Source organism: Tupaia chinensis, unplaced genomic scaffold (genome assembly GCF_000334495.1).
Source record: "Tupaia chinensis unplaced genomic scaffold, TupChi_1.0 Scaffold144336_1, whole genome shotgun sequence".
NCBI lineage: Eukaryota > Metazoa > Chordata > Mammalia > Scandentia > Tupaiidae > Tupaia > Tupaia belangeri.
In genome coordinates this window covers 2,101,390-2,114,090 of record NW_006204194.1, presented here as the reverse complement: position 1 = coordinate 2,114,090, position 12,701 = coordinate 2,101,390, and the positions used below count along the sequence as shown (strand labels likewise).

At 39.6% G+C, this 12,701-nt stretch overlaps 1 protein-coding gene across 6 annotated transcripts in view; it reads right to left on the bottom strand.

The window, feature by feature from the left end:
* ZNF583 (zinc finger protein 583) overlaps window positions 1-12,701 on the bottom strand; it is a 25,404-nt gene that overhangs the window by 3,480 nt on the left and 9,223 nt on the right. For 3 of the 6 annotated variants that reach the window (XM_027767610.1, XM_027767608.1, XM_027767609.1), the window contains exons 3-4: window positions 5,685-5,811; window positions 5,295-5,393 (exon numbers count right to left, since the gene is read on the bottom strand). In XM_027767610.1, coding sequence (XP_027623411.1) covers window positions 5,295-5,393; window positions 5,685-5,811 — 226 coding nt within the window. Of the gene's footprint in view, window positions 1-5,294; window positions 5,394-5,684; window positions 5,824-12,701 lie in introns of those variants that run through there. The other 3 variants (XM_027767612.1, XM_027767611.1, XM_006166783.3) reach the window with 2 other exon arrangements.

Here is a 12,701-nt window from a genome sequence, read left to right as displayed (position 1 = left end):
CCCTCCTCCTCCATTCTCTTCTCGGGATCTTGGGCACGTATGCACACGCGCCCAGCGTGAGTTTAAGCCACCGGGTCAATGCACACGCGCCCGTCGTGAATTTAAGCCACCGGGTCCGGAACTCAAACTGCAGTTGACTACATGGGAATTCAGCGACATAGCCATTACACTAACTGCTGGTCCCTTAGAAAATGTAATTTCTAAAAATCTATTTTTAGTTGCATCCAAAAAGCCATAGAAGACATGTAAGAACACTACACAAAATACTACAAAATACAAAATACACAAAATATCCCTAAAAGAAATTAAAGACTAATGGTTTGATAAGCCATACTTATGGATTGGAAGAGTTATTGATGTCAAGATATTATTTCTTGGGGGAACCAGCAGTTAGTGTAATGGCTATGTCGCTGAACTCCCACGTAGTCAACCGCAGTTCATGTCCCGGACCCGGTGGCTTAAAACTCACGCCGGACACATGTGCACGCGTGCCCAAGATCCCGAGAGGAGAATGGAGGAGAAGGGACTGCGGCGTGACCATCCCCCCTGTGGGGTGATTTCTCGCTTTCTGTCTCTATGTCTCTCTCTGTCTGGCGAGCACATGCGCCCTATAGCAAAAAATCTCCCCCCCCCAAAAAAAAAATAAAAAAAAAGATATTAGTTCTTGGGACCAGCAGTTAGCGTAATGGCTATGGAGGAGAGGGGATTGTGGTGTGGCCATTTCTCCTGGGGGGTGATTTCTCACTTTCTGTCTCTTTGTCTTTTTGGCGAGTGCACGCGCCCGACAGCAAACACCTCTCTAAAAAAAAACAAAACAAACAAACAAAAAAAACACAAAAGATATTAGTTCTCCACAAATGATGTATAGATTCAATATAACTCCAACCAAAATCCAACTTTTTTGAATAGAAATTCCCAAATTCACTATAAAATTTATATTAAATGCAAATGATTTAAAATAGTCAAAGCACTTTTACAAATTGCACTATATAGTATCAAAATTTACTATAAAGCTACTATAATAAAGACTAGTACTGGTAGTAAAAAACAAACATACAGATCAATGGAAGAAAACAGAGTCCAGAACTAGAGACAGTTGACCCATGAACATAGTCAACTGATTTTCAGCAAAGGTACCAAAGGAATACAATGGGAAAAGCAGTCTTTCTCAAGAAAGAGTACTGAAGCAACTATGCATCCATATGGAAGTTAAAAAGTGAACTTCACCCTTTACTTCACACAGTACATAAAATTTAGCTCAAAATGGATCATAGACCTAAATATTAAAGCTAAAATAAAAACTACTAGAAGAAAATATTTGTAACTTGATAGTAGCATGAATTTTTTAGACATTGTACAAGAAATACTAGCCAAGAAAAATTAACAAATTGGACTTCATGAAAATTAAAAACTTTGGCTTTACAAAAGATAGCAGTAGAAAATCAAAAGGAAGCCTTAATTGGCATACACACACACACACACACACACACACACACACACACATAAATATAAATAATAATTTAAGATTGTAAAGAGAACTCTTATCACTCACTAGTAAAAAGATAACCCAAGAATACTTGGGCAAAAGATATGACCAAACAATTCATTAGATATATTTATGGGCAACATTAGCTTATGAAATGATGCTCAACATTATTAGTCATCACAGAAATGTCTATTAAAATCACAGTACAATCATTAGAATGACTAAAATTAAAAATACTATGATAGGAGCCAGCAGGTGGCATGGTGGTTAAGGTTCTGGACTCCCACATGGTCAACTGCAGTTCAAGTCCTAAACCCGCCAGCTTGAAAGTCGTGCCAGGCATGTGTGTGTATGTTCTCAAAAATCCCAAGAGGAGAATGGAGGACAAGGAATTGCAGCATGGCCATCCCTTCTGGGAGTTGTTTTCTCTCTCTCCCTCTCTCTTTTTCTCTCGCATGAGTGCATGTGCCCTGTGGCAAAAACTTAATAAAAAAAAAAAACCACACAAAACCTAATAATACCAAGATCTGACAATGACATAGAACAACTAGAACTCTTACGCACTGTTAGAGAGAATGTAAAATCCCTGGGGCCAGCAAGTAGAGTAGAGGTTAAGGCCCTAGATCCTACATGGCTAACAGCACAGTTTGAGTCCCAGACCCAATGGCTTAGAAATTATGCCTGGCATATGTGCACGGTGTCTAAAACCCTGAGAGGAGACTAGAGGAGATGGGACTATGGGATGGCCATTGCTCTAGGGGGATTTCCCACTTTCTCTCTCTGGCGAGTGCACATACTCTTTAGCAACAATAATAACAAAAAAGAGAGAGAGAATGGGATTTTATCCCTCTGGAAAACTGTTTGGCAGTTTCCTACGAAGTTAAACATATACTGATTAGATGACTCAGTTCTATTCTTGGGAAGTCACCCAAAAGAAATGAAAACATATATCTAAACAAGTTCTGTGCATGAAAACTTTATAGCAGCTTTGCTTGTTATAGTCAAAAACTGGAAACCACCAAAATATCCATCACCAGGTAAACAGAATGCTTATCTACTCACAGTGGATACTGTTCAATGGAATGTTATTCAGTAATTAAAGGAACACTCTATATGTGCAACTATATGGATGAATTTTTAAAATTCTTCTGTTGAGCAAAATAAGCTAGACATAACAATATATATTGTATGATTTCACTTAGCTTAAATGCAACCTAATCTAAAATGATAAAGATCAGATTATGTTTGGAACCAGGAGTGGAGAGAAGAATGGATTATAGAGACACAATCTTTTGAGGTAATGGAAATGTTATATGTCTCGATAGTGGTGATGGTTTTTATGGGTGTATGCAACTGTCAGAAATTGTCACATTCTACAATTTATATTTCACTTTATGTAAATAATTCTTTCATAACAATACTACCTGATCAAATATAATAAAATAGTCTCACCAAAATACAGTAAAACCAGAAGTATTTTTAAAAACAGTTCTCAAAAGGAAGACATTTAAAATGTAACTATTTAGGAAAGAGGAATGATATAAACACAAAATATTAGAATTTATATGAGACAGTAGAAGATAAACTCAGGAAAATTAATAGCCCTTAATAATTTCATTATTGAATAAGAGAGAATAAAGTGAATAATTTAAGCTCTCATGCAGTACAGAGACCAAAATAAGAAAATTAGAAGGAAAATATTAGTAAATAGAAGCAAAAAATAGAGTTGGAAAAGAGAAGAATAATACTAACATAAATCGGTAAGCTGGGTTATTACAAACAAATAAGCCTGATAAACTATTTTTAAAGAGATTAGTTTGGGACTGGCAGGTGGCATGGTGGTTAAGGGTGCTGGACTCCCACATGGTCAACCATGGTTCAACTCCTGGACCTGGTGGCTAGCTTTCTCACTTTTCCTATCTCTCTTTGTCCCTCTCTAGTCAAATTAAAATAAATAAATGAATAAATAAATACATAAAGTTAAATAAAATAATTAAAAAAAAAGAATAGCTATTGGGGACTGGTAGATGGCATAATGATTACATTGCTGGGCTCCCAAATAGTCAACTGAGGTTTGAGTACTGGACCCAGAGGGTTAAAACTCACACTCGGCACATGTCCATGCATTTCCAAAATCCTGAGAGGAGAATGGAGGAGAAGGGATTATGGTGAGGCCATCGCCCCTGGGGGGGGGCGGTGATTTCTCACTTTCTATCTGTGTCTCTGGCAAGCACATGCACCCTGTAGCAAAAATATCTCTCTAAAAAAATTATATATATATATATATATGTATCGTTACATAAAATAAGAAAACTGAAAACCACTATAGATATAAAAGAGGTAAAAAAGAATGATAGGAGATTAACTTTGCTCAAATTCCTGAAAGTAAATCTGATAACCTATAAATAAAAGGGGAATTATCTAGAAAAATAAAAATGTTTAACATTTAACCAAAGACATAAGCTGGAAAGAGACCAATTACCATGGAGGGCACTGAGACAGTTATCCAAAGTCTACTTCCTCACAAAGGCATCAGGCTTTATCCCTAAAATTCCTTTTTTTCTTTCTTTTTTTTTTTGAGAGGTTTTTGCTATAGGGCACGTGTGCTTGCCAGAGACAGACAGAAAGTGAGAGATCACCCCCCGCGGGGATGGCCACACCACCGTCCCTTCTTCTCTTGGAGATTATACACACACACACACACACACACACACACACACACACACGCATGCCTGGCTTGAGTTTTAGCCACCAGGTCTGGGACTCAAACCGCAGTCGGCTACATGGGAGTCCAGCGACATAGCCATTACACCAACTGCTGGTCCCTATCCCTAAAATTCTTAAGACCAATGATCTCATTAATTCACGCCTCTAAATCAGATTTTTTTGGTAAGCCTCTGTCTCCCAATCCAATTGCATGGTGCATTTCTTCACTTGGAAATCCCCCCATCTCATAAAAATAAATTTCTTGTGTCCCCAAATTCTACCAATTTCTTTTTTCTGATGTTTGTATTAAATGCTATCACTCCAGTTATTCAGCCCTGAAAATGCTTTCTTTGTTCTTTGTTGGTTTATACACCTCTGAATAATTCCATGAATTTGGAAGAATGTTCTACTCAAAGCAGAAATTCAGTGACTCCTGGTAACAAGAGTAACTGAATGAATAAAAAAACATCATTCCTTCAATCTAAAAGGGATGGATAAGTAGGAGAAAAGAAGTCTAGATTTTAAAAAATGGAATGAGGCAACTTGTGTAAAACCAAAAAACAAGGACAAAGAGAAGCTATGACATTTGGACCCAAAGAATAGGAAAATGGGGGGAACCAGCAGTTAGCGTAATGGCTATGTCACTGGACTCCCACGTAGTCGACCGCGGTTCATGTCCCAGACCCGGTGGCTTAAAACTCACGCCGGGCGCGTGTGCGTGCGTGCCCAAGATCCCGAGAGGAGAATGGAGGAGAAGGGATTGCGGCATGACCATCCCCCCTGGGGGGTGATTTCTCGCTTTCTGTCTCTATGTCTCTCTCTGTCTGTCTGGCGAGTGCATGCGCCCTACAGTGAAGAACTCTCCAAAAAAAAAAAAAAAGAATAGGAAAATGGGGTATCGGAGAGGATAATATCTTATGAAAGCATACATAGAAGAGAATTCACTGGGGAGCTCATGCTTAAGAGCCTCAGTGTTTCTTCCCAAGCTTTGAGCCTTTAAGAAGAGTTAACCAGGAAACATTGACTTTAAGCTGGAACCTTTCAGAATAGCTAAACTTTTCCTTGACAATGGCTCTGACCTCCTTGATTCTCTCTCACTCACCAGGGCACGTGACTTTGGTTCCCTCCTTCTTCACCATCCAGGGCTCTTTTCCTTGCTCCAACAATGAGATCACATCTGGCTTAGAGACAGAAACTCCTGCTTATGAGAAAGAAAAGGGAAATTAGCCAGGCCTATAAATCAGATCAAGTTCTTTGGACATTAAGGAGGTGGGGAGATGATAGGAAGAAGCTGAGGAAGAGCTAAGTGTTCTGAAGAATGGGGAAGGTGAAGATGCAGAAATAGTGAAAAGAAGCTGCTAATTCTATAAAACTCAACTGATTTGGGGAAGCACCAGAAAAAAATTTAGTGAAGCATATCAGAGGTTTCCCAAACATTACACCAGAACACAGTGCTATGTGCACATTCTCATTTATGGAGACAATTTCTTACCCAGCGATACAAGGCTCTTATAGTTCTCCAACATCACCTTTCTGTACAGACTCCTCTGAGAAGGGTTCAGCCATTCCCACTCCTCTTGAGTGAAATTTATAGCCACATCCCCAAATGTCACCAAATCCTGAAACGACATAAACATACTCTTGCTCAAGTAGTTCACACCCTCACAGGAGCCGAGGCTAAAAAGTTAAATTATCTATTACAGATAGCAAAAATTTCTGGCAGTGTCTTAGATTCTGAGCAATGCATGTTAAGTTAGACAACTTTTCTGTGCTTAGTTTTAATATTCTGTCATGAAAAGTGTATGGTTTTCAGAGAGAATCTCTACTGGAAGAGAAAATATCTATGATACAATCACACAAAATTGGGCAGTACAGCACTGTGAACAATCAACTATAAGATAATATGTTATTCATATTAAAGGGCAGAGCATTTCTCAGTATGGAGAAATGAGGATAACAGGGAGAGCACAAAAGGACTTCAAGGAGGAAGCAGGTCATGAGGTAAGCCCTACAGGATGTACTTGGTCTAAACTGGCATTCTTCCACTTACACATACAATAAAATGATCAATGTTCTAGAGATATCAGTAGGATTATACACAAACACATGTAAGTATATTTGATGCTTATCATTGATTTTCTAAAATTAAACATATATGTAATAGAAATAGTAAACAAGTTTTGTAGTGATTTTGCAAAAACATGACTTGATATATACTGTAACAGAACAGTCAGAAAGTGGAGAGATACATTACCTGATTTGTGTTGGATGGTAAAGACAACCCTTGCCAACCAGCTGTCAAAATGATGTAAGGGCCAACAGGTGGCATGGGGGTTAAGGATGCAGGACTCCCACATGGCTGACTGTGGTTTGAGTCCTGGACCTGGCAGCGTGCTCTCATTCTGTTCCTCTCTGATCAAATTTAAAATAAAGTTGGGACCAGCAGTTAGTGTAATGGCTATGTCACTGGACTCCCATGTAGTTGATCACAGTTTGAGACCCGGACCTGGTGGCTTAAACTCATGCTGGGCGTGTGTGTGTGTGTACCCAAGATCCTGAGAGGAGAAAGGAGGAGAAGGGATTGCAGTGTGGCCATCCCCCATGCGGGGGAGGGGTGATTTCTCGCTTTCTGTCTCTCTGTCTCTGTCTTTCTGGCGAAAGCACGTGCCCCATAGCAAAAATCTCTCCCTAAATAAATAAATAAAGTTAAATATAAAATAATTCTTTTCTTAAAATAATTATTTATTTAAATTCCATTTGCCATTATTTTTTAATTCAACCAGAGAGAAAGAGAGAGAAAGGGAAAGCAAGAAACCAAGCCACCAGGTCCAGAACCCAAACCGCAGTCAGCCATGTGGGAATCCAGTGCCTTTAACTACCACGCCACCTGCCAGCCCCAATAACATAATTCTTTTGAAAAAATGATGTATGTCATCTCACTAATGATATATATCTTGCATATTATAGTAATATTACATACATGTTTATGTTCTATATATTACACACCTCACAACTGCAACTTGAGTGTTGTGTTTGTTGTATATTAAAACATTCACTGTATACAAGCTGCTTCCCCTTGAATGGCTTAAATGAATGGAAGGTATTCAAAAGGTATCTGAATAGAAACAATGAAAAAGTGTGAATTATAATACATGTGTTTTGGTTTTTGTTCATGGTTCCTGGCTCATAACTATGTGGCCTTTTGTTCTTGGTTCCTGAAGCTCCCCAAGGCAGGCTGTAGAAAGTAGAATTTATCTTCCCCAAGTTCGGTCATAGAAACTCCCTTGAGAAATTCTTTGACCTATCTTATCATAAACCATAAGAACCCCATTTTAGAATGGGTTTTGTCTCATACCCAGGAGGAAGGAGGTTTTGCCCCATATCTACAGAAGGGCCAAGAATTTGAACAGACAGGCCTTGCTGGGGTTTTCTACTGTCTTATTCTTTTTTAATTAATGATTCTTTTCTTAAAAGAATTATTTATTTATTCATTCATTTATTTTAATTTGACCACACACACACACACACACACAGATAGTGAGAGAAAACTAAAGTGGGAAAGGAGGCCACCAGGTCCAGGACTCAAACTGTGGTCAGCCATGTGGGGGTGTCCAGTGCCTTAACCACCATGCCACCTTGCTGGTACCCTCTACTGTCTGTTACCACAAGTTCCTATTCTCTTATCCATTCACATTTCCACAGGGTTATCCCTGCTTCAATCATGTCAATGGAACAAAAATCTCAAAAAAAGGGACCAGCAGTTAGCATAATGGCTATGTTGCTGGACTCTCACATAGTTGAACACGGTTCGAGTCTCAGACCTGGTGACTTAAACTCACACTGGGCGTGTGTGTCCAAGATCCCAAGAGGAGAATGGAGGAGAAGGGATTGCGGCGTGACCATCCCCCCTGGGGGGTGATTTCTCGCTTTCTGTCTCTATGTCTCTCTCTGTCTGTCTGGCGAGCACACGCGCCCTACAGTGAAAATCTCTCAAAAAAAAAATTAATAACAAATAAACAGTTTTTAAAGGAGAGCTGCTCCTGGTACAGTAATAATGTGCTGCTCAAGAGAATGTGTCATGGCAATTGTGGTTTGACTCCCAGGCCCAATCAGCCTGAAACATGCTCAGAACACACACAAGGCCCAACATCTGATAGACTGCAAAACTGAAGGAAGGGAAGTGTGACATAACCAGGCCATGTGGAAAGTGTTCATCTCTCTCTCTCTCTCTCTCTCACATACACATCTATCTATCCTATTACAAGGATTTTTTTTTAAAAAAAAGACCTTAAACCAAAAGGACCGAGTTTGGAGAGCTGGACAGCTGAGTACATGGAGGTTTGCAGGAAGGTGAATACTAATTCAACCACATACAGGGAGAATGGCACACGCAAACACTGTAGGGACAGAAGCACCTGCCCTGGGGGCTCTTCCAAATCTTATCCGATGTATCTCTATATCTGGCTATTTTCATCCTTCAAAATGTTCTTTATAATCAGTAAATGTAATCAAGTGTTTCCTTGAGTTCTCTGAGCTCTAGAAAATTAATTGAACTCACAAAGGAGGAAACCCTGACTTGTATGTGATTGACTAAAAATTCTGGAGGCCTCAACTTGCTAGTAGTGTCCAGGGTAGAGATGGCCTTGAGACTGAGATTGACACTATATCCAGGTGGCCAGCTGCAGTACTGAATTCGATTAAAGGATGCTCACCTAGTGCCTCCTGCAGAACTGACTGCTTGCTTGCTCGTGGGGAGAAATCCCCACACATTATGGGAATCACAGAAGTGAATTATGTTATGACCATATAGTAGGTGAAACTGAGAATGAGGAGAAATGGAATTTTTGTTTTTGCTACTCAGCTGGAACACACCAAATGTAGTTGATCAATGACTTTGGCTTGTAATATCTGAATAGGAGTGGTAATATTAAAATAAATGTCTGAATCTATATGACCAACACCCAAATAAGAAGTTTAGAAAGTACAATAAAAGTTACTTGGTTTGGGGTAAATTTCCTTTGGAAATAAAAATTGGAGCCAGAAGATGGCATAGCGTTTACGTCACTGGACTCCAACATGGCTGATCGCAGTTTGAGTCTCGGACATGGTGGCTTGAAACTCGTGCCAGGCATGTATGTATGTATGCATGTCCAGATCCCAGGAGAATGGATGCAGGGAGCGCCTGCAAGTGGATTCAGTCTTTGTGCTTACTCTGCAGGGCACATGAAAGCACTAAAGAAAGGCGTAATCTACTGCTGGACAGTATTAACTGGATTGGATCTAGTTGTCTGACTAGGTCAGAGAGAAACTAGCAGTAACCTGGGCATCAGCCAGAGAAGGCCAGGAGAGGCTTGTTTAGAGCCACGAGGTGCTCCACAGCTGAAGCACTCAGCTTTATCCTCCCTATAAAAGAATGAGCATTAAACAGCCCCCACTTTTGTCCTGTCCTTTCTTAATCCATAGCCCTCCCCCTCAAGGTACCTTATCTCTTTGCCCTCAGGCCAGGGAAAATGGAGAGGGATTGTGGGCATGGCCATCTACCCTGGGGGGGTGATTTCTCACTTTGTCTCTCACTATCTCTTTATCTTTCTCCTACAAGTTCATGCACCCTAAGGCAAAAACCTCTCAAAAAAAATTGTTCTGAGACTCAGTATGTAAAGTGCAATAAAAGATTATCTAACAACTTTGTTTTCTTAAGAATTATCTATTCATTCAATTATTTTAATTTGACCAGAGAAGGATGCAGAGAGTAACAGAAGGAAAGTGAGAAAGCAAGCCACCAGGTCTAGGACTCGAACCTTAGTCAGCCATGTGGGAGTGTCCAGAGCCTTACCACTACACTACCTGCTGGTCTCTCTAACAGCTGTTAATAAAACCACTAAGCTCCAAAGGTAGTTGGTAACTTATCATGCTACCTAAAAGACAACATAATAGTAATTTTAAACACTATTACTTAATAGTAAATATTTCCAAATCTGATAATAAAGTACATCAACAAATACCTATAGCTCTCACTAGAGGAATGTATGTAATTGTGCATGTCTAAAGAGCAAGAGCATTTTTGTTTGTTTTTTAACATTTTATTTTTGTTTGTTTGTTTTTGTCATAGGGTACGTGTGCTTGTCAGAGAGACAGAGACAGTGAGAGGGAAAGTGAGAAACCACTCCCCTCCACCAAGGAAATGGCCACTTCCCAAACCTTTTTTCTCCATTCTCTTAAGACTCTGGACATGCACCCAGCACAATTTTAAAGCTGCCAGGTCCAGGGCTCAAACCATGGTTGGCCATGTGGAAGTCCAGTGCTGTCACCACTAGGCCACCTGCTGGCCCAAGGGAGTTTTTACAATATTACAATACATGGGGCTGGCAGATGGCATGGTTGGTTAAGGGCACTGGACTCCTACTTGACCGAACACAGTTTGAGTCTTGGACTTGGCAGCTTGCTTCCTCACGTGCCTACCACCCCTGTCCTTCCTTGACCAAATTTAAATAAATAAATAAAGTTAAAATAATTCTTTTTAAAAAAGTATACAGCTCTCAAATAATGCCACTACAATGTTGACTTAAGGCTCTTTATGATAACATGAAAGAAGACTTAAGTTTGTTTTCTAAAAATTCATTCAAAATGGGTGTTCTTCTCAATGAGAGATGAATCTTACTCAAGATTTATCAGGGCCTGCTAAGTGGTATGGTATAGTCTTCTTAGGTTTGGAATATTACAAAGCACAGGCTGCTCTTAAGCTTTCATTGGTACACACCTGAATAGCTATTCTGACTTATTAAATACTGAAATACCACCACATTGGTTGCTGAAAAGCTATTACATGAATACTGAGAGACCACACCTGACTCCTTCACCATCCAGTTACTGAAGGCTAATGCGCAATACAGCCTCTAGAATCCCTACTATGTTTTTGCTGGGTGCCCTTGCCTTAGAGGTTGTCAAAGATGAACATCACCCCTATTTATATCACTCTTGGCAGAGTAATGCTCCTACTGAAGATATGTTCAAATACATTAAAAATTTTACTCAGAATTTTTTTTTTCTTTAGATTTTTGCCATAGGACATGTGTGCTCACCAAAAAGAAGGGAAAAAGTGAGAAATCACCCCCAGTTGGAATGGCCATGCTGCATTTCTTTCTCCTCCATTTTCCACTTAGGATTTTGGACACATGTGCCTATGTGCCTGGCATTTATTTCAATCCACCAAATCTGAGACTTGAACAATGGAGTTGGCCATGTAGGAAAATTATTACATAATGAGTAATGAGTGCATATTATCTTAAGAGTACCAATTAAAACAACAATAAAAATTATATATAACTAATATAAGAAAAGATACCTAATTTATCTAAAAGAAGGCAGGAAAAAAAAAGGGAGAAATAATGGAACAAAGAACAGATGGATAAATGGAAAATAAAAGTTTGGTAGGTTTAAAGGTTGAAACATGCAGTTATTAAGTGATTACATTAAATGAAAATTTACTCAACATTAATTAAAAAACCAGGATTATCAGGCTGGATTTTTTTAAAAGACCCTTTTATCCAACATTATTTATCACTATCATTATTGTTATTATTCATTTTGACCAGAAAGAGAGAAAGAGAGTGAGAAAGCAAGACGCCAGGTCTGGGACTAAAATGGTGGTCAGTCATGTAGAAATCCAGTATCTTAACCACCATGCCAGCCTGTTGGCTCCAAGGCTGGATTTTTAAAAAAAACAGCCAAGACCTGAAATGGCTACTGAACTTGAGCTGTGAAATATTGCTTTCAGGGACTAAAAAATGAAGATTTCTGCTGAGGCTTCTACCTTCAGATTCATTTCTAGTGGGTAGTAGGTAGGGCTACCTCTGTATGCTTCTCTCCGTCTTTCTGTCTCTGTGTCTTTTTAAAATTAAAATATAAATTTTTTTGGAGAAGTGTGTTTTTGTTTTTGTTTTGTTTCTTGCTATAGGGCATGTGTGCTCGCCAGAAAGAGAAAGAGAAAGACAGAAAGCAAGAAATCACCCCCTCCTCCCACAAGGGGGATGACAATGCTGTAATCCCTTTTCCTCCATTCTCCTCTTGGGATCTTAGGCACACACATGTGCGCCCAGCGTGAATTTAAGCCACCGGGTCCAGGACTCGAACTGCGGCCGGCTGCATTGGAGTCCAGTGACATAGCCATTATACCAACTGCTGGTCCCAAAATATAAATTTTTTTTGGAGAGCTTTTTGGTATAGGGCGCGTGAGCTCGCCAGAAAGACAGAAACAGAGAGACAGAAAGCGAGAAATCACCTCCCAGGAGGGATGGCCACGCTGTAATCCCTTCTCCTCTATTCTCCTCTTGTGATCTTAGGCACACATGCACACATGCTCAGTGTGAATTTAAGCCACCAGGTCCAGGACTCAAACTGCGGTCAACTACATGGGAGTCCAGCGACATAGCCATTATGCCAATTGCTGGTCCTATAGATTTTTTTTTATTAAAAATTTTTTTTTTTTTTTGGAGAGATTTTCGCCATAGGG